This window comes from Chanodichthys erythropterus, chromosome 2, assembly GCF_024489055.1.
Source record: "Chanodichthys erythropterus isolate Z2021 chromosome 2, ASM2448905v1, whole genome shotgun sequence".
Taxonomy (NCBI): Eukaryota; Metazoa; Chordata; class Actinopteri; order Cypriniformes; family Xenocyprididae; genus Chanodichthys; species Chanodichthys erythropterus.
Window position 1 is genome coordinate 16,930,001 of NC_090222.1, and position 23,374 is coordinate 16,953,374.

General features: G+C 37.1%; 1 protein-coding gene across 5 annotated transcripts in view; it reads right to left on the reverse strand.

The window, feature by feature from the left end:
• Positions 1–23,374, reverse strand: part of col14a1a (collagen, type XIV, alpha 1a) — a 173,418-nt gene that overhangs the window by 75,199 nt on the left and 74,845 nt on the right. For all 5 annotated transcript variants that reach the window (XR_010896578.1, XM_067402626.1, XM_067402607.1 and 2 more), the window contains 5 exons: positions 22,932–23,068; positions 16,876–17,011; positions 15,179–15,301; positions 11,706–11,855; positions 613–729 (listed from right to left, as the gene is read on the reverse strand). Coding sequence is in view for 4 of the 5 variants with exons in the window: in XM_067402626.1 (XP_067258727.1) it covers positions 613–729; positions 11,706–11,855; positions 15,179–15,301; positions 16,876–17,011; positions 22,932–23,068 (663 nt within the window). In the remaining variant the exon portion in view is untranslated. The remainder of the gene's footprint in view (positions 1–612; positions 730–11,705; positions 11,856–15,178; positions 15,302–16,875; positions 17,012–22,931; positions 23,069–23,374) is intronic.

A 23,374-nucleotide genomic window follows, 5' to 3' on the forward strand; every position in this document is an offset into this window, starting at 1 on the left:
TATTATTATATTGAGCTACTGCGCTGATGCACTGTGGCACACAAACACTCATACAGACAGTAGCTGCACATCACATGAAGATCACACGCACAGAGAGGAGCAAAGAAATTCGTTGTCAGTGCTGTCCTGTGATTTATCACTAAAGTAGCTAAGAAACTTAAAAGTTATAGCATAAATTTTTTTCTACATTTGAAGTAATTACTTACATCCCACAGCTTCACAATTAATACAGAGACGGTATGACTAATTCACACACGCAATCACTTTCTCATTAACGCATTCAAATTAATGTACTGGTATCTGTTTCTGATTTACAATGAGCAGAAAACTGTACGAAATGTTATGATAAAATAACTGCTGAAAGTGAGCTGTTATGTTGGAGCACTCTTTCATTAGGAAAAAATATGCTTTATTAGTCAAGCATATTTACGGTAAAAACCTTGTCAGTGAACTATGAGAGCAAACAAAAAATTGTTCATTAATCATAATCAAGTAAAATGTTCAATTAATCGAGATTTTGGTTTTAGGTCATATCGTCCAGCCCTGTGTGTGTGTGTGTGTGTGTGTGTGTGTGTGTGTGTGTGTGTGTGTGTGTGTGTGTGTATCACTCACTGAGCAGTGACTCAATGACGACTCGGTAGAGGGAGGCATGGTGGTGAGGTTGCCACTGCGCACACATGCTGGTACTGAGCACCTGTTTTGTGCTGAGATTGCTCACCCCCAGGAACACTGCAAGAAGAAGAAGAAAACAGATATATGTGAAATCATATTATTTTGCATGAAAATATTGCAATAAAGCACACAAATAAAATGCAGCAACGATAGACACTGTCAAAAAGCCAGTTTTAAATTAATATCTTTATCCTGTAAATGTTATTTTGAAAAATGTCTTTTTTTTTAATCCATAAAATGAAAGTTAGAAGCATCCAATGTTGCTTTGGACCCCACTGACTTTCATTGTATGGACAAACAATTCTTCAAAAAAATCTTCCTTGATGTTCCACAAAAAAGAAAGTCATACAGGTTTGGAACAATATGAGTACATGATGATAGAACTTTCATATTTAGTGAACTATTCATTTAAAGGGTTAGTTCACCCAAAAATGACAATTCTGTCATTCATTACTCACCCTCATGTCGTTTCACACCTGTAAGACCTTTGTTCATCTTCAGAACACAAATTAAGATATTTTTGATGAAATCTGAGAGGTTTATGTCTCGCCCATAGACAGCAATTTAACCAACAATTTCAAGGTCCAGAAAGGTACTAAAGACATTGTTAAAACAGTCGACGTGACTGCAGTGGTTCAACCTTAATGTTATGAAGTGACGAGAAAATTTTTTGTGCGCAAAAAAAACAAAACAACTTTATTCAAAGGTGCCCTAGAATGCTTTTTCACAAGATGTAATATAAGTCTAAGGTGTCCCCTGAATGTGTCTGTGAAGTTTTAGCTCAAAATACCCCATAGATTTTTTTTTTATTATTTTTTTTAACTGCCTATTTTGGGGCATCATTATAAATGCGCCGATTCAGGCTGCGGCCCCTTTAAATCCTTGCGCTCCCTGCCCCCAAGCTCACAACTCTATAATACACAGCATAAACAAAGTTCACACAGCTAATATAACCCTCAAAATGGATCTTTACATAATGTTTGTCATGCATGCTGCATGCATGCATCAGATTATGTAAGTATGGTATTTATTTGGATGTTTACAATTGATTCTGAATGAGTTTGATAGTGCTCCGTGGCTAAAGCTAACATTACACACTGTTGGAGAGATTTATAAAGAATAAAGTTGTGTTTATGCATTATACAGACCGCAAGTTTTTAAAAATGAAAATAGCGACGGCTCTTGTCTCCGTGAATACAGTAAGAAACGATTGTAACTTTAACCACATTTAACAGTACATTAGCAAAATGCTAACGAAACATTTAGAAAGACAATTTACAAATATCACTAAAAATATCATGTTATCATGGATCATGTCAGTTATTATTGCTCCATCTGCCATTTTCACTATTGTTCTTGCTTGCTTACCTAGTCTGATGATTCAGCTGTGCCCAGATCCAGACATTAATACTGGCTGCCCTTGTGTAATGCCTTAATCATGGGCTGGCATATGCAAATATTGGGGGCGTACATATTAATGATCCCGACTGTTACGTAACAGTTGGTGTTATGTTGAGATTCGCCTGTTCTTCGGAGGTCTTTTAAACAAATGAGATTTATATAAGAAGGAGGAAACAATGGTGTTTGAGACTCACTGATTGTCTTTTCCATGTACTGAACTCTTGTTATTAAACTATGCCAAGGTAAATTCAATTTTCAATTCTATGGCACCTTCAACACTATCTTCTCTTCTGTGTCATTCTCATACGTTGTTTACGTCCAGCATTTCCAGGTTCTAGATCAGAACACCGACTCATTATTGGCCGGCTTCTGCATCAGCATCACATGCATGCGTCATGCTGCTCACGTGATCAGCTTTGGCCAATACTGAGCCGGCATTTAGATGTAAGCACTGAAGCCTTTACTGTGCTAATACTGTGGCAGCTACATAAGGGTAATGACAGGGAAGAGAAGATATTTGAATGTTGAATAGTCGCTATTTTTGTTTTGTTTTTGTGCACTAAATGTATTCTCGTCGTTTCATAAAATTAAGGTTGAACCACTGCAGTCACATCGACTGTTTTAACAATGTCTTTAGTAGCTTTCTGGACCTTGAAAATGTTGGTTAAATTGCTGTCTATGGATGATTTATATACCTCTCTGATTTTATCAAACATTTCTTAATTTGTGTTCCAAAGATGAACGAAGTTTGTGTGTGAAAGGACATAAGGGTGAGTAATTAATGACAGAATTTTTATTTTTGGGTGAATTAACCCTTTAAGCGTTCATGGATGCTTTGTGTTCTCATTTCGAGAACATGATCATGGCAACGTTGCGGTCGTGACTCTCTTTTCTAGTCAGAAAAGGAGTCACTTCAGCCGCTCCCTGCCCCAATCCTTCTGCAATGCACAAGGCCACAATGGCAAGTGCTGAGGGCAATATGAGTTGTAGTTCATGGATGAGTTAGGAAGCTCGTCTTATGTTGAGCCTAATTTCTCATTCGGGGCTCTGGATGAGCTGTCGATTGCAGCATCAGAGGGTGAGCTTATTCCTTCCGACGTGGAGGACTCAGACCGAGCTACCGCACCTAAGGGTGGGAGTCCAACCAGGTTTGATTAAACACCAAATCAGCATATTAGAATGATTTCGGAAGGATCATGTGACCTTGAAGACTGGAATAATGGCTGCTGAAAATTCAGCTTTGTCATAGCAAAAATAAATTACATTTCAAGCCCTATTAAAATAGAAAACTCATTTTAAGTTGTAACAATATTTCACAATTTTACTGTTTTTAATGTATTTTTGATCAAATAAATGCATTCTTTCAAAAAAAAACATTACAAACCCCAAACTTTTGAACTCTGAAATGTACACGTTGGACTGGAGTGAGAAGAAAGCCTTGAGCTTTGGTTGTCTAATGTAGTCTCATATTCCAAAAAGAAAAGAATCACATATATTACAGTAATGCTAATGAGCCATAGGGTAGTCAGTGGGCTCTTTTGTGATGCAGATTATGAGGTAAAACCTGTAAGCTTCACTTCTTTCGAAACCAGCAGCCCATTTCTGATCTACTCAGATTTCTGTGCGATACATTTTAAATACTGCAAGTCAGGCAAAACTAATGGCTAGAAAAACACATCCGAGAAGAAAGTGAGAGGTTCAAACAGTATTTTAACAAATATGCTCTCCACTTAAAAGCCACAAATGGCGTTAAATATGTCTTTCTTTATTTTCCCTTTTCTCTTTGTGCAAACCACACAGAATGTGCTGTGGGAAAGAAAACTCATTTGAAAGCAGAAAAGTAGGCTGATTTTGGAATTATCACGTTTTTGGTCAGCATACCCTTAAAACTCAAGCCCAAGCCACAGCATATGGTCCACATTAGTCGTACAAAACAATACTCATCTTTGGAGCTTGAACACAAACCCAATTGTGGCCATGTCACAACAGACTGAGTCCCATACATTTTATATGCCAAAAGTTGTTGCGAACCCAAATTCAGCTTGTACTGGAAAAAGTCCATGTGGTGGAACATTGTCCTCCTTTAAGCTTTGATATGAGAGCCAGATCCTAAAAAGGAACTACTTATGCAATCAAGCTGTCCATTGAAATTCATGCTACACAACAGAACATCATGTCAGTCGCGTTTGTGACTGGGAGATTTTAGATTAAAATGGAGACTGTGCACAAAACATATGGCGCACAGTGGTCGAGATTCGTTTAAGGTTTTGAATAATGCATGTGACAAGCTTTCCTCCTTATATAAACTATTTTAATGAACTATATGCATGCAAAAAGGGCCTCTGGCTGATAGTACTAATACAAGGAGGTGGAAATCCATTATTGTGCATTCAATTATTCAAAGGTCAAACAGAAAATGTATGAAAAATTGATGGACCCCATAGAGCAGTGGTATGCAGATGTCATCATGTATGGTGTGATAATATTGGAGGTTCCTTAGAAAGCCACGCAGTGTGAATGGAATAATAGTCTATACTAGAAGATGGAAGTTTTGTCTGTCCTTAATGGCACAATTCAGGGTGTCATAACATTTGACATGCAGAAGTGTTATGCTCATATAACCTGAGATGGCAAATGCCCCTTTTGTGAAGTGTATATAACTTATAATAATAAAGTAAGCAAGATTACTTTTTAAAATAAATAACATTTTGACTTCTACTACCACGTGACTAACATTTATCTCAAGATTTTCCACAAAATATATACTTTTTTTTCTTTGTTCACATGTTTTCTTGCCTAGGGCACTAAGTGAGGCAGAACTGCCACAGGTGACCCCTAAAACAAGCATGACACCCATGGCAATGTGTCATACTTTTTGTGTCAGTAGTCTTTATCCCTAAGGTCAACTTGTCTCTAGTCTAGTTTCTGTGCTGCCAATCATAGATTTTTAACACAGCTACATCATTAAACTGAATCGAAGGGAATCAGATGCATGTGTTTAAAGTACTTGTAATAAGTAAATTACTATATTTAAGTATTATTTCGGGTGAGTTGTGGTTTACTGGACTACTGTTGAAACTAAATACTTACACTTTCACACAATTACATTTATAAGAAAAAAACATTATTTTACTGCCTATTTAGTCCTTCAAAGTACATATTTAACCAATACATACATACATAAATATAACGTCACATTCAGCATAATTTTATAGCAGTTTAATACTTGAATATTATATATATATATATATATATATATATATATATATATATATAAAAAAAATATTAAATTATTATTTTTTATTTTATTTTATTTATTTATTTTTACATTTTTGAGAATACAATACAAAAAGCACACACACACACACACACACACCCATCTTTTGCATTGCATAATGTGTTCTTATACAGACTGACAACCACGAGTGAATCGCATTCATATATTTAATACGGACTAAAACATTTTGTTTGCAATTTCAAGTAGGCTATATTTACATACAACTAACCTGACAGTCGAGTCATTTATACAGGTTTTGTAATAAAAAGTAATCTAAAATTAAGAAACCCTTAGAAAACAGTAAACATTGAGTTTATATGTGATTAATTTAAAATACTTAATTTATTATTCCAATATCCAAATAAGATACTAAATCCCACAGAAAAAAAAAAGAGTTTCTTTTTGTAATGTGCAGTCTTTGAATTAAAACAAGACAAACATTCGCTGATTAAAGGTTAGCCAATACAAACATATTTATAGAAAACAGTTGACAATGAATAGACAGGACCAATAAGAGCAAAGCGTATCGAGTATTCTGTGGAGTATTCTTAAGAGTATACTTAAAGGGGCTATATGTAAGATTTTGACTTTAATAAAGCATAAAAATACCCCAATATGTTTGCAGAAACATGCTAAGTTCACCAACTTGTTTCTCAGAAAAACAATGCTACAGCCAGATATTCTACTTTGAAAATGTGCGTTCCGTGTTGGAATGTCTGTCTTTGTTTTGGTCTGTGTGAAACATGTGCTGCCAGTTTATCCAATAGTATTTCGACATCACATGTTGCCAGTTGGCGGAAAACACCGCGTATTGCAGCCATGGAATCCAACAAACAAACTGGGTCAGAGAATCGCAGATTCTACTTGACCTAAAGGCCTCTGAATCCATCTAAATATCTGTGAACAACAGCATATTAAAACACAGATAAATCAACTCATCAACTTACAGTGTTTAAGTCTCCTCAGCTTTCATTGTCAATTGCGCTCGCTATTGTTGCTGGCAAACAGCGTCTTTGAATGAGGGGGCGGGCCAAACAATATTTTGAATTTGGCCTGCAGTATCTATTTTGAACACTGGGTGTCATTATTACATAAAGCCCCTTTAAGAATATCAAGAAGTTAGTCATATAACGAGGGCGGGGTTGTGTTAACTAAAGCGCCCGTCATTTAACGAATCTTAAAAACATGGGTGGATGAAATGTTTTCTGACAAAAAAATAACACAAGCAAGAACAAATTTTAAACCAAGCATGGCAATTTTCATTTTACAATGATCTTCCCTCTCTGTGTGCGTGCGTTTGTGTTTATGAGAGAGAGCTCACGCAGCTCTGAGACAATGGTACTTTTAATGCTAGTTTTCAGTCAATAAGTAGGCTATGTAACATAAGTAGGTACTTTAGTTATATATTTATTAACACAATAACGCAGCACATGTAGGCTACGTTTCTCAACACTGAGAATAAATACATAAACGCCTGTTTCTCCAGACTCGTGCTTGTCAGTCAGTCACAGATCACAGCATTTTCATAATCACTAGCGATTTCAATTTTATTTAGATTTGTTGTTCAACATTACTTGAGCATTTTATACCCGTTTACCTTAAGGAGTTATAAGTACCGTGACTACTTTCCTCACTTGAGAATTCAGGCACTGAGACAGCGGGAGTAGAAGGAGGGATCGAGCGGGATTTTGTGTTGCTGTCTCTTTTTATTGATAGGCTGTAAGCATTTGTCAATCATCCCCTTTTGCTATTTGGGAAAGGAGCCCAGCGCTTAGATTGGTCAAACTCTTTCTTTTGCAGTATTTGAGTACTATTCATGCACAGAGGACTCACCGGGTTTTTGCGTTGTATAGAGTGACAAATTGTACCAGCGTATCATCTAACATCAATGGACAAAAAGCGGGGTTAGCTGAGATAGATAACAAAAATGACATTTGGGTGAATTTAAAATTAACTGTTTCCAAATACGAATAGAATTATGAATAACAGGGTTGTGATTATAAAGTGAACTAGCTAAACCTTTGGGTGATAAAAGTATTGCATTAATAGAGTATGGAGCACATTCCTCCTGTTCAAGCACCAACCAACTCTCCCACGCCGGAGTAAAATCTATCCATGAAGTCAAGAACTTCAGATTCGCAGGCCAAAAGTAAAAACTAGGTAGGGCAAGCCCTCCCTGAATTTTGGATTTACATAGGTGGTGTTTCGAAATCCTGTGGGCTTTGTAGTTCCAAACAAATGGGACCAGGATAGAGTCCAATTTTTTGAAAAAGGATTTGGGCAGAAATACAGGAATGTTCTGCACCACATACAAAAATTGTGGGAGAAATATCATCTTGATTGCATTTACCCTTCCCACAAGAGAAATAGGAAGTGTTCTCCAGAAACTGACTGTGGATTTAAGTTTTGACAACAAGGGTTGAAATTTAGCCTTGACTAAGTTGGAAAACTTTTTTGTCACCTCAATTCCTAGGCATGTGAATTGCTCTGAAGCAATCTTAAAGGGCAAATGATGAAGCCAAGAGGAATCCTTGATAGTAACTGGCATCAACACACTCTTGTCCCAATTAATTTTATATCCTGCAAATGTCCCATAGAAATTAATCAAATTAAGGATATGTGGAATGCTACTATTGGGCTCAGAAATAAATAAAATTACATCATCTGCATATAATGCCAATTTGTTATCAGTACTTCTGGTTTTATAGGCTTTAATTCCCGAATGGGCTCTAATAGCCTGACTTAAAGGCTCAATCGCTAATGCAAACAAAATGGTGACAGCGAACAACCCTGTCTTGTACCTCTGTGTAATTCAAAACCAGAAGATATTGTTATATTTGTGAGAATTCTTGCACACGGACTAGAGTACAACAATTTAATCCATTAGATGAAATTATCTCCAAGATTAAACTTCTTAAGTACAGCAAATAGTTAAGGCCACTCAATTTTATCGAATGCCAATGACAAAATAGCAAAATCTTGTGCCAAGGCTCTGGAAGAGTACATGATGTTAAAAAGACGCCTAAGATTAGAAGAAGAGTTACGTTTTGGTATAAAGCCATTTTGATCTGGATGCACCAAGGTTCTAATTACTGTATTTAGTCTGCATGCCAATTTTGCCAGCATTTTTTGATCTGTATTTAGAAGTGAGATCGGCCTATAAGAACCCAGTTCCTCTGAGTTCCTTCCTTTTTTTGGGACTACATTAATAATTGCCTCGTTTAGGGAGGATGGCAGAGACTGATCTATAGATGCTTGTTTGTAAACCCTACATAAATAAGGTGATAGTAATTCGTTGTAGGCTTTAAAGAACTCATTGCAAAATCCATCTGGACCAGCAGTTTTACATCCTTTTAGAGATTTTATAGAATCCAATATTTTTCTTTAATAGTAATTTCTGCACCTAACTCCTCGACTTACTCTTGATTTAATGAGGGTAGATTCTGTTGGTCTAGAAACTTTGCCATAACTGTAGGATCTATATTTCCTTCAGATGAATACAGTGTCTCATAAAATGTTTGAAATCTACTATTTATATCCTTAGAGGAAGTAAAAAATTCTTCTGTGTCTGATTTAACTTTGTATATTGTACGTTCAGATGCTGTTTTACGGAGTTGTCGAGCTAAAAGTTTCTGAGGCTTATCACCAAATTCAAAGTATTTTTGCTTTACATAATGAAAGGATTTTGAAATTTTAGAAGTGAGAATTTCATTCAGTTTATATTTAAGTACACAATTTTTTTTATATTTTTCAATACATGGGTGTTTAGCATTTTCCACATCTTATTTGTGAACTTGAGCTTCTAATGTGATTTGTCCAAATACGGTTCAAGGACACAATTAAAATCATCCCCAATTATGAGATTTGTATTTGAAATAGATGGAATTAAATCAAACACTTTTTTGAAAAACTCAGGATTATCACAATTTTGGTCCATATAAATTGACTAGTGTTAATGGCACAGAAAATACTTCCCCAGCAACAATCACATATCTCCCTTCTTTATCTGAAATAGTCAAATTATGTTTGAATGGGACTCCTTTATGAATAAAGATAGCTGTTCCTCTAGATTTGGCAGAAAAATTGGAATGATATATTTGTCCGATACATTTGCATCTAAGTCTAACATTTGCAGTACGTTTCAAATGGGTTTCTTGTAGAAACATAATATCTGAAGACAGCGATTTTAAATGAGATAATATTTTCCCTCTCTTAACTGGTTCATTCAGACCTTTAACGTTCCAAGTGGAGAAATTTAAACACGCCCCCTTTGCGTTTAGATTATTTAACATAAACAGTGATTATTGCAACAGATAATCTCAATCAGCTCCAACCAATTACCAACACACCGGTAGATGTTACCATAGAAACCTTTAGCACTGACCCACCCTCCCAACAGAACGTTAGCTAACAGAACATGTTTAGCTGTTACCAGAACAAATGTACAGCACAACTCACCATGAAGTAGAAGGCAACAAGAACGTATAATAAAAGACAAAAAGTAGAAAAGAAAAGCCGACCTCCGCATATTACTTGCAGAGACTTCACAAAAGTCCAACATGAGTCCGCTACATAACAGAAACTTCTACAAAACAACAGACGTTAATCTCAGAGTTATTCCTCAATATTTACTTATCCGTGCCAAACTGGTCGACTGCAAATTTCCATGCTTCATTCGCGTTGGTGAAAAGCTCCTCGCTGTACGTCACCCCAAGTTTCGCTGGATACAAAATGCCAAACTTCTCACTGGGTTTATCTCGAAGGATCTGTCTTACTCTGGCAAAGGCTGCCTGACGTTTTACCACAGCTGACGGGTAGTCTCTGAAGATCTGGATGGAGCGACCGTTGAAGGTTAGCTTTCCTTGTGAAGAGACTTTGCTCATGATGTTTTCCATTGTATGGCCATGGTGTACCCGAGCAATAAACTGACGCTGTGGGTCACTGTTTTCAGGCCGGGAATGAAGAGTTCGGTGCGCGCGATCCAGGACAGGAAGCTCATCTAATTCAAGCACCTCCATGAGCAGCTTAGCTACAAATTCTCTAGCACCTTGACCGTTTTCCAATCCTTCTCGGATTCCCGCGATTCTTATATTTTGCCTCTTAGAACAGCCTTCCAGATCGATGTATTTCTCTTAATTTTGACACCTGCTCGGACAAACTTTTAACATGAGCTTGTAGTTTCGTAACAGCATCTGACGAGGCCGTAGCGGTCTGTTCAAGATGTTCGAGAGTTGTGCGATGGTCATTTATTATTAACTGCATTGCATCAAACTTTGCATCGATTTTCCTCTCCAGCATCGCAATCTCTCCTTTTAAACTTTCTTTAATATCAGTCTTAACTTTGCCCAGCTCCAGTCGGAGAGATTCAATTGCAAGCAGCACCGGGTCATTACTTGCTGTTGAGCTGGCCTCTACCATCGAGTCCGCGGTCTCGGCCGTACTTTCTCCCTCAGCGACATCTTTCTTTCCTTGTTTCTTTGACAGCATTTAAGCAAGAAAACTGCGATTGATTTTGAACGTTTGTCACACTATTAAGGGTTCGAGAGCAATAACTAGCTTTATGTTGTCTTGTTTTAATGAAATTTGAGTGAAAATCAACGGAGCTGCAAAACTCACGATACCCTCGGATTTCATCAAAATATCTTAATTTGTGTTCCGAAGACAAACGAAGGTCTTTGGACGACATAAGGGTGAGTACTTAATGACAGAAATTTCATTTTTTGGTGAAAAAAAGTTACAATAAAAGTTTTCAGTACTATTTATACCCTTGATTGTGGAAGTAACAGGATGAACCTTGATGAAAGATATTTTATATAACAAGCCTTATATATTATGATCTTACAAATATTTTTTTTCTGTGATAGCAGTCTGTCAGTTGCAGACGCAGTTGTAAGTATTGTGTCTGTTTATCTGACTAGTCTGAAACAAGACAGTGGTGACTGATAGTGGGATGTTGACACCACGGTGTTCTGATGGATGGCCTCAGCACTCCCCGAGAAAACATAATCTATTTGCTTTTTGATGAGAATCGCTAAAACAGGTATTACTTTGTGATGTATCTGGCGATATCAAATTTATATGCAAAGGACTGTCATTACTGGAGCTGTCTGTCTGAATGTTGATATATGTGTAGCTGGCTGCCTATCTAAGATCGCCTTCAGGTTTCATTAACAGACAAAAGGGATGGTTTTCGCTAGTCCGCTTACATAGCCATATTATTGCTGTTGTATATTATAATGGAAAAAACACCTTATTAGCAAGGATGATCAAAGAGAAGTCAAATTTTTTCTTTGAATCTGATGTGATGGTGCAGCAAAATAATGGTGGGCTGTTGGGATAGAGTATATAAACTCACGTGTTTTGCCCTTGGTGGTGAGGGGTTGGCTGGATCCGGTGGTGTAGGAGGCGATGACCTGAACGCTGTACTCCGTGTCACTCAACAGATTGAGGATCAGCAGGGTGTTCACATCATCTCCTACAAACGTCTCTAGAGCCGGACCTGACACTGCGCACAGAGCAGAGACATGAGCTGAAAACAATCTGAGTAACCTTACAGAAAAAATTGACAAACACATTTTTTTCGCTTTTTCATTAAGTTACACTTATAATATTAGTCAAGTAATTCAATTTTAAATTAGTTGTTTTTGTTATTGGTATAATTAAGAATTCCAAATGTAACTGAAAAAACACTAGCATATGTTAATGATTATTTCACCCAATTTTCATTTTTGTTCCTGTATTACTGACTTTCTTCTGTGAAGCACCAAATGAATCTAAACTTTGAAAAATTGTTCCCTTTCGAGGGAACTTTTACGCTGCGTCAATTGCTGACGCTATGGGAATGCGCCCTTGTGGAACCCTGTGTCTGAGGAATGTATACAAACACGGCATACAATGGCAGACACAATGCGATGATGTCGCAAGGTGCGCCTTTAGCGTATAAGAAGGGCGCCTGAGAACAGTTACTTTGTCTTCAGGAAGCCGCTTATTTGAGTCCTGCGTGAAGACAGAAGTGTGTGAAGAAAGGATAGAGGTAAGCAGAATGATGGAGAGTAGACAATTCCTTCATGCCCATGTTTCTTAACACCAATGGTCCCATCTGTCTGGGAGGGGAAACATGCACGATGAGCCTTCGAGGAGGCTGGATGCATTCATTGAGATGATTTCTCATGGAGAAATCTCTGCTCCCCTCACCTCTTCCGCCATCTCCATTGTATTTGTGCCAGAAGCGAAAGTCTGTTCAGTGGTTTCTTCGATGGAAAGAAAGAACTCATAGCTCATCTATGATTCCGATATGATAGACGTAGTGTTAGTAGAAACTGATATATTTAATAGATCTGTTTTCTGCTCAACTGCTGAATGCGATAAGCTGGAGAAGCGATATCTGCGGAGTCATTAGTGTGCATTTCTGGTGCCTTTCTCCCATACCTGCACACTGAGGTGTTAGGTGCGTGGAGACATCCATACTCTGCCTGCGTGGTCTATTCGGCTTCGAGTTATTTGAATGTAGAGGGGCAGAGCAAGCAGGGTTATGGTTCAATGCCTCGGGTAGAGCGGAATTGAGCGAATTACCTTTCCCTGGGGACATCCTCATCACTGAAGGCTCCAGTTTTGCCCTCTAAAGGTTCTCAAACCTGTCCTGGAGTACCACCAGCCCTCCATATTTTGTATGTCTCCCTATATCTGCCACACCCATTTCAGGGGCCCTATTTTGACGATCTATGCGTATGGTCTGAAGCGCATGGCACAGGTGCATTTAGGGCTTGTCCAAATCCACTTTTGCTAGTCATCTACACATTTTCCTTTCCAGGAGAGAAGAGCAGAAGATGAGTGCGGCTGCCAGGCCTCCCCTCCAAGGATTTGGGGGCAAAGGCGGCACAATAGAAGAAAGCCATATACAGATTGGGGAGCTGTGGATGTGGCGAAGAAAAAGGAGAATGGTTGAACAGGGCTGAGGCCCAAGCTCTCACCCCCTTTTTTCATTCCCTTCAGCTCCTCGTAAATCATCTGTGCCCTTTCCAGGAACGAGTTCCTGGGCAGAAGAGCAAAAAGGCGAGTGTGGCTAAAGCTAGCTTGCATGCCTTCTGAGGAACTGGGGGCAAAGCAAAACTGTCACACAATTTTCATCATTATTCACCTTACGTGGACCGGCCAAATCATTGAGTCAGCTTAGTTGAACTTAAGCTTAATTCATGAAGGAAAATTCTTTCAAAAAACATTCATATGACTTAAAGGGGTTGTGAATTGAGAAATCAAAATTTCCTTGATCTTTTGACATAATAGAGAGGTCATTGTTCTATGAAAATATCCTCAAAACAAACAAACAAAAAAAAAGTTTCTGAACTCAAAGCTTTATCATTTGTCCAAAAATAGCTTTTATTGAAACCAAGCTCAGAAAACAACAAGTTTTGGATTTTGTCACATTATTTCATCATAGTGCGACGAAAGACTGCCACTGCAGAAGAAGATCAATGCCTATTTCTACATTATTGCCTCTTTAGCCCTGCCCACATTTGCGCATGTCATGTAGGATTACTCCATTAACAAAACGATAGAGATGCTACTGAGGATTACAAGACGTTTTCATGTGCTAACTTAAAACACAGTCTTTGCATTGCCATCCTAGCATAGCAGTGGTCGTTTACTTCCAAGTCTTGAACATGGCACATCCATCAAAAGTGTTGGAGTGTTTGAAAGAGAGGGGAAAAAACAGGACAGAAAATAGCTTTTTACTTATAAATTAGGATGTTTTTTATGTAAAAAATCTTGATAACATTAAAGGTGGACGTCAGAGAACACTATAAAATGTAAAAAAAAATAAAATAAAAACATAAATGCAGTTCATGACCCCTTTAAGAACACACTTCAAAACTAAAGTGATGTCTTCTGGCCATCATAAATGGATCTCACAGACAAACAACTACAATCATAACATTATATTATAACCATCACATAGACACAGGGAAAATTAAATCTGAAACAAAAAGAGAACAAGCAAACCCTCCTCTTTTACAACACGCACACACACCAAGACAGAGAAAATGAGCTCTGGACAGTAGAAATGACCAGTGGTGGGATGAATTATTAGCAGCTGTTGGGAGCAGTTTGAAAGGGCATTAAATGTAGGTGGAGAAGCCATTACTCTCCACCGCAGATGGGAGTTTAAGATAATATAATGGAATAAAGGAGTATATTGGGCCGAACTTCAGTGAAAAACAGAGGAGAGTGATATTTTTTTGTTCCCTCTGGTGTGCTGCGGCCACATTACCGCTTCTGTTTACAGTTGAATCTCAGACTGCAGATGGAAGAATGGTCATATTCAGAATAGCAGACGTGGAGACAGTATCACCACCTACCAATGCCCTTTCAAACTGCTTCCAACAAGCTGCTAATAATTTATCCTACCCGCCTATATATGTCTAGACTAGAGAGTCTCAATTTTTTTTTTTTTTTTTTTTGTTGCTAAAGTTAGTTGCATACTTCATGTGTGTCTGGAATTTAATATTGAATTATGTAGCACTTTCACATGGGATTGTGCGGACGTCCATATCAGACATGAGCAGGCAGACAGTGCAGGGTGTTGTGAGTGTCTGTGTGTTTTATGAAGACACTAATGTGTATAATGACATGGGTATTACAACATAAACATGGTTTATGAGGACACTTCCTATGTCCTCATAATGGCTTGAAAACATACTAAAAAGTTTTTTTTGAAATTCAAAACAGAGGGGATAGAATATACAGTTTGTACAGTATAAAAATAATTATGCCTATGGAGGGTCCCAGTAAACCACATATACAAGTGTGTGCGTGTGTGTTTGTACATACCAGAGATAGGCTGGTAGATGACCCTGTAACCCATAGTGGGGAACTGAGGTCCATCCCAGCTGATGCGGAAACGATTGTACCATTCATCAGACACCCTGAGGTTACTGGGGCCAGAAAGTGGCACTAACCAATCAGAAAAGAGAAGATGATTAGCATTTGCAGTGTGGTCATTTAAATGTCAATTGAACTTCATAATAATCTAGCACATTTGATTTGAATGCCACAACATACTGTATCATAAAAATGTTTATATACAGTAAAAAAGTAACTGTTTTCTATTTTGAAATGGGAGTAGTATTTTTGAGGAAACTGTGATGTATTTTTCTTTGATAAATAGAAAGTAAAGGTCTTCACTGTCACTTTTGATCAATGTAATGCGTCCTTGCTGAAGAAAGGCATTAGTTTATTCTAAAAGAATCTTCTAAACTTTTTAATGGTATGGTAAATAAATAAATCAATGCATTGGCTTAACCCTGAATTCCCAGCATACTCTAAAAAACAAAAAAATTCACATAATTACTATTCGACAGAGAATATCACCCTACTGATAATTAATTCAACCTCAAACTCAATCAGAAACGAGGCCAAAGGTTTTCCAAGACAACTAGCAGACACTGATCTCAAGCTCAACGTGAGGTGACATTAGCATCTCTAATCAGACAATAGGCTGTAATTTGAAGATGATCACTGGGAGAAAGCTGTAGAAAATCAATCCCACCAGAGTAAAGCAAGCTGGTTTGATCAGTTCATTAGTGTGGGAAGACAAGGGCTGGAATGGAAAATACTTATTATGCTTATTAATAGGTAAAATCAAGTTTACTCAATCTGCTAAAGAATGTGTTTCATGAGACTGCGAGACTGACCGTCTAACTTCAAAATGCGGTGAGGATAAACTGTATCTCAGAGCTGTGGTGTAAGAGGATCTATTTTCAGCTCATAAGTGCTTATATCTGGAGCAAAAAAACACCATTTTATAAGACAAACTGGAAATTAGTAACAGCTGGGAAATAATACAATGCAGATTTCAAATTGAGGTGAGTGGGAAGGTCCCAGACCCCTCTTTAGAGTCATAAAAGATCCCATGAGAACAAAGGAATAACTTGGGGGCTCCATTTAGGTTCAATGCACTTAAAAAAAGAAGGGACAAAAGCAGATTTTTTTTTTTTTTTTTTTTTTTAAACAAGTGATTAGAAGTGAATCTGCCTCAGGAAATGCCAGGTTCATCACTGCTTTGAGGTCAAATTAATTAACAATCTAACTAACATGGAACCAATTGCGATCATGCTCCTGTTAATACATTAACTGGCACAGTGTTGTATTTTTACCTGATTTATTAAAACAGGATTAAAAATTCATTTATTCCAACCTGGGAATTGAACCCAGGTTGTTATGCATAAACTAGATACTAAATATTTTCAATGCTGCATAAGAACATGCTAAACATTTAGCAAGTGTGAAATGTGTATGTTTTTAATATTTGAAATGAGTTGAGGGGGGTTATATGTTAATGAAGTTCATTTTATGATTTCTAAAATGAAGCAAAAGGAGCTAGGACACAACTCAAAATCAATACTATGTAATAATGCCACCGTAATAAGTAATTAGCATAAGTGAATCTGTTTTAAAGGGATTTGAGAGATGCCCATAATGTATTTCATTTACTATAACTCCAGCAGCATTTGTTCGCTCACACTCACTTGTTTTGCCGGAAGAGGACATGGATAGTGCTGTGGACTCTTCATCTGCATAAATAGGGGTCACTGTGATCTTGTACCTTGTGTCTGAGAGGAGTGGTTGCAGGATCACGCTTCTTCTGTTTCCTGAGACTAATACCTGAAGAAGAGCAGAATATTCAATGCAAGACAAAGAATGGTGTGGGTGTGGATGCGTTTTGCTTTCTCTGGTAGGAACAAATGTCCTTGAGGTCTCTGTGTGAAAACAGCTTCATAATGGAAGTAAATAATTTACAAACGTATAATGCAGAAATGGTGAATGTTTAATTTCAACTTTGTAATCTTTTATCTAACGTTCACTAATGTTCAAAAGTTTGGGGTCAGATTTTATTGTATTTTTTTAGAAAGAAACTTTCAGCAAGGTTGAATTAAATTGATCGAAAGTGTCTACAACAACTTTTACAGTGTTACAAAAGATTTCAAATAAATGCTGTTCTTGTGAACTTCCTATTCATAAAAATGCATAACAACGAGTTGAAGATCCAAATTACAGTTTCAGTGTAGCTTTAAAGGGCTCTACATGATCCCAGATGAGGAATAAGGGTCTTGTCTAGTGAAACAATCGGTCATTTTCTAAAAAAATAAATAAAAAAATGTATATACATTTTAATCACAAATGCTCGTCTTGCACTGCTCTGTGATCCACCAGAAAGGTCACGCATGACGTAGGTGGAAGTACCGCGGTAGGGTGCAAGATGAGCATTTGTGGTTAAAAAGTATATGGACCCTTATTTCTCGTCTGGGATCGTGTAGAGCCCATTGAAGCTGCACTGAAACTGCAATTTGGACCTTCAACTCGTTGAACCCCAGTAAAGTCAACTATATTTTAGAAAATGCTGGAATGTTTTCCTCAAAAACCTTAATTTCTTTTCGACTGAAGAAAGAAAGACATGAACATCTTGGATGACATGGGGGTGAGTAAATTATCAGGAAAATTTCATTCAGAAGTGAACTAATCCTTTAAGCATATTAGAATGATTTATAAAGGATCATGGGACACTGAAGACTGGAGTAATGATGCTGAAAATTCAGATTTGCCATCACAAGAATAAATTACATTTTAAAATATATTAAAATAGAAAACAGTTGTTCTAAATTGTAATAAAATTTCATAACATTACTGTTTCACTGTATTTTTTATCAAATAAGTGCAGCATTGGTGAGCATAAGAGCATATATAAATATATATATATATATATATATATATATATATATATATATATATATATATATATATATATATATATATATATATATATATATATACTCTTATATAGATTATAAATATATATCTATAAATATCTAATTTAAAAAAATGTACATCCTTACATTTAGTAGTTGGTTTGCATTCCCTTTGATATAATTTCTTGTAGGTGTTTTGTTTTTTTATATAATTATCCATCATTCTCTTACATTGACCATACAAGTCCTACCTTTTCTGTTGTTTTGCAATCTGGACTCGAAATCATCCTCAATCAATCATGCAATCTGCAAAACATCCTTAAACCACAGCACTCCCACTACTGTGCTTGTGGGCATGAGTTTCTTATTCTCAAATGCTCAAATCTATCCATTGACTCATTTATCCAGAAGTCCTGTTCTTCACGTAGGTGTTGAACAGCAAACTTCAATTTTTTTTTGGAGAACAGAGGCTTCTTCCTTACTGACCTCCCATGTAGACTAGATTTGTACATTCTTAATTTAATGGTTGACTTCCTGAAGCATTTTGTGAAGCATTTCCTTAAGTATTGTTGTACAGTAGACTGATTTTAAACAGCTTGTTTAAATGGCTTAAAATCTATTTTTCAGACTCATACGCCTCAACAACTTTTCTTCTGAGGGGCTCAGGCAGCTCTGGTGCACCTGGTTGTTTAAAGAGTGACTGTCAAGGGCAAAGAAAATGCCAAATGGTAGCTAAATGATTCCATCAGTTTTCTCACATCGAAATATTTGTGTGTTTGATCAACTCTCATGAAAGTTATTCTTTTTTTTTTTTTTTTTTTTGCTGTCCAGGGGCAATCCCCTCTTTTTTTTTTATTAGGAGTGCAAAACTTACAACATAGGGTGAACACAAAACACAACAAAAAAAAAAACACAAAAACAACAATAAAACAGCAGTGATAGTAACAGCAATGAAAACTAAGCAGAAATGACAAATAATAGTAGTAATAGTAGAAGTATTTAAACAGTAATAGTATGTATATTAATATTGATAATATTTTGTGATGCTGGCAACAGTAGTATGAGTAATGATAATAACAGTAATGACTATAATAATGATACTAAAGATGGTGATAATAAGTTGTGTCATGAAAGCTATTCTGAGAATAAGCCAATAGACTAGAAATCTGCGTATACTGAACTTTAGGGAGCTGGATGGAAATTAAGAAAGCCAGCATTCAGCTCTCTAGCCAGCATCCAATCACTGCAGTCATTCACCACAGACACACCATTAATCACACACGCACACACACGGACACACACAATCACGGCAGTCCATTGCTTGTTGATAATGAAATGTTGGGTTGCATTATGTGGAGTGGCTTCTTCTGTGTGAGTGCACTATCAATGAACACACTACAAAAAAAGTCAAATGAAGTAATTTAGTAAAGGTTACCATGCAAAGATTAAGAGGTTGATATGGACAAATTTTAAGGCTTCAAAATTTCCAATACTTTAAATGTACAAGTTTTACATTTCCAATATTTTTGGATATTTGGTCATTGCCAAAAGTTTTGGCAGACACATAAATTTTGTGGTTCACCAAGTTTGCTGTTTCAGATGTTGTAGTGTTGATTCACATTGTTTCTAGATTTTTGTTCAGAGTGATTAGATGCATTTTAAATAAAGGCTTCATTGGCCCAAAAAATCAACTTCATCACAAAAACACAAATTTGAGTTTTTTGGCCCCGCCAGCTAATATAATTTCACTAATCACTAATCATATCATCAGAAAGCGTGAACCAGTACTAGTCAGGTGAAATCAAGCTATCGTTCTGTTTGCATTATAAGAGTGGACGGATTGCTATAAAAGGAGGGAAGAAGTGCTTCCAATCATTGTGTTCTTGTCTAAGCATTGGTTACCTCCAAAGAAAGACATGCAGCTATCATCGCTTTGCATCAAAATGGTATCATATGCAAGGAAATTACTGCAAAGAATATTGCACATGAAAGATCCATTAACCTGATTATCAAGAACTTCAAGGAGAGAGGTTTAGCTGCAGTGAAGAAGGCTGTCCCAGTGTCTCCGGCAAGTGCCGGGACTGTCTCCTCCTGAGGAGTCAGCTACAAAAATGTGTCACCACTAGTGCAGAGCTTGCTTAATATTAGCAGCAGGGCAATTTTGGACAACGACCTGGTGTCAAGAAGAGTAGCAAAGAAGCCACTTATTTCCAAGAAAACCATCAAGGACAGACTGAAATTCTGCAGGAAGTATAAGGATCGGACAGCAGAAGATTTGTGCAAAGTTACTTTCTCTAATGAAACTATTTGGGACATCTGGAAAAAACGATTGTCCGGAGAAGAGAAGGTGAACGCTACCATGAGTCTTGTGTCGTGCCAATATTGAAGCATCCTGAAACCATCCATGTGTGGGGTTATCCTTTAAAACTTATGAAATGATTATTACTGTTTTCCAGTATACTACTGAAAAGTGTATGAAAATAATCTACAAATACTGAAGCAGCAAACTTTGCGAAACACAAAATTTATTTCACAGCCAAAAAGTTCTGATTTCTATGTTTATGTCCAGCACAAGCACTAAACGTATAACTGAGGAATCCATCCATGAATTACTACAGCAGACTACAGTTAATGCTCTGACATTTTTATATATCTATCTAAGTGCACTCAGTAACTAAAACAGTTTTACTGAATCACATTTTTAGAAAATTCACTACTGTTCAAAAGTCAGTATGTCAGCTCTCCAATTCTGCATATATTTGATCCAAAAAAAAAAAAAAAAAAAGTTAAAGGTGCCCTAGAACTTTTTTAAAAAAAAGATGTAATATAAGTCTAAGGTGTCCCCTGAATGTGTCTGTGAAGTTTCAGCTCAAAATACCCCATAGATTTTTTTTAATTAATTTTTTAACTGCCTGGGGCATAATTAGAAATGAGCCGATTCAGGGTGTGTGGCCCTTTAAATCTGGTGCTCCACGCCCCAAGAGCTCGCGCTTGCCTTAAACAACATAAAGTTCAAACAGCTAATATAACCCTCAAAATGGATCTTTACAAAGTGTTCGTCATGCAGCATGTCTAATCGCGTAAGTACAGTGTTTATTTTGAATGAATTTGCAGCTGTGCTCTATGTCTAACGGCTAATTCTACACTGTTGGAGAGATTTAAAAAGAATGAAGTTGTGTTTATGAATTATACAGACTTCTCCGTGAATACAGTAAGAAATGATGGTAACTTTAACCACATTTAACAGTACATTAGCAACATGCTAACGAAACATTTAGAAAGACAATTTACAAATATCACTTAAAATATCATAATATCATGATATAATGGATCATGTCAGTTATTATTGCTCCATCTGCCATTTTTTGCTATTGTTCTTGCTTGCTTACCTAGTCTGATGATTCACCTCTGCAGATCCAGACGTTAATACTGGCTGCCCTTGTCTAATGGCTTTCATAATGTTGGGAACATGGGCTGGCATATGCAAATATTAGGGCGTACACACCGACTGTTACGTAACAGTCAGTGTTATGTTGAGATTCGCCTGTTCTTCAGAGGTCTTTTAAACAAATGAGATTTATATATGAAGGAGGAAACAATGGAGTTTGAGACTCACTGTAGCCTATGTCTTTTCCATGTACTGAACTCTTGCTATTTAACTATGCCGAGGTAAATTCAATTTTTAAATCTAGGGCACCTTTAATATTGTGAAATATTACATTTTCCAAAAAAAAAAAAAAAAAAACTAACATGGTGCATCTTTGTTTAAAGTATTAATAAAAAATCTTACAGAAACTTTTTTTTTACCCCAAACTTTTGAACGGTAGTTCATGTTGAAACTCATGGACACTTTTAACTTCCTTTGTCTAGTCAGGTGTGGTGCTCCAAGTTAAGGCACCCTCCTGCTTTTCGGTGCACCGTCCTGCAGAACTCAAATTAGCGGAGCTGTCCACCAATCTGTGGTGCTGAAACCTGAATGCAGGAGCATGTCTTTCTTTTTAAACTTTGCTGGAACTTTCCCACAAATGAGGTGTGTTCTACTTTACTATCCCTCTTAGATGTTCTCTCTCCACTTCTCACATTTTGCCCAGTGACCTAAATGGCACTTGAAAAGATAATGGAATTTCTCTTTTCCCAGTCCCATCTCCTTTATCCATCTCCTTTATGGCTTGACCCCCAATGATTCTCCAGGAGAATTACAACCCAGGAGAGGTCGATATTCTGTAAAGTTGGGGGCAACAAGTCACCCCAGAGTCTGAGAGTAACTTTACAACATGAAAGATATAAACCTTACCAGACCAAGGCTGCGGCAAAGTCAGCCAAATGCTATAGAAACAACATATTCCCATATTAGAATAACGGCCATGAATTCACTGAATTCACACCTGCAATTCATCAACGTATGATTATACATTGCAGAAACCACTGCAGAAGGAGACAAGAGGGGTTTCCATTACAGGGACATGCATTTAAAAAGGTCACTTTGAGCAATACATGTCCTTGCAACAGACAACACTGCAGCAGCGCTGCATCATTCAACTTCACTTACCCCGAGGAATATGATAAGCCTGGAGTCTAACAGCACAGAGGTAATAAATTTTTCTGTTATATTTTTTATAGTGCGAGAGCAATATAGGTAGCTTTATGATATAAAAGCCTCACAGGGACACAAATAAGACAAGTGTATGTTGCCCTCTTTATGCACTTAGATATGGAGAAGAGAGTGGAGCTAAACTGTTCGAGGAGACAGAAAGAAGATGATGACAAAGAGTGAGCTTGCTCTTGTGTTGTTATATTAACATTATGGATGTCTATGTGCTGTGGTTATATTTACTCACTGTCTCTTCTGTGCGGTCTGCGCTGACATATGTCACTTTGTACTGCTCCACGTCTGAGTCCAGCACCTCCCAGTTCACTTGCATACTGAAGTGGGTCTCCTCGTCCACCCATAGGTTAGTCAACCCCAGATGAACAACTAGATGACACATTTAGTCACAATACATTCTAAGGTATCTATCTACCTGTTCATCCATCCATCCATCCAATGTTCAAATCTCAGTACAATGTAGAGTTGTCAAAAGTTCCGACTTCGGTACCAAGTTGGTACTGAATTTTTAAAAATGTGACGCTTTGAGCGCTGTTGAGCGGATTCGTAAATGCCTCTGATTGGCCATTGTATTCATACGTTCATCAGATATTTCTGTGATTGGCTACAATGATCAACGCATGGGAGCATTTGAAAGCAAACGGAAGTGTTTGAATTTGAAAGCATTTTGAAAGC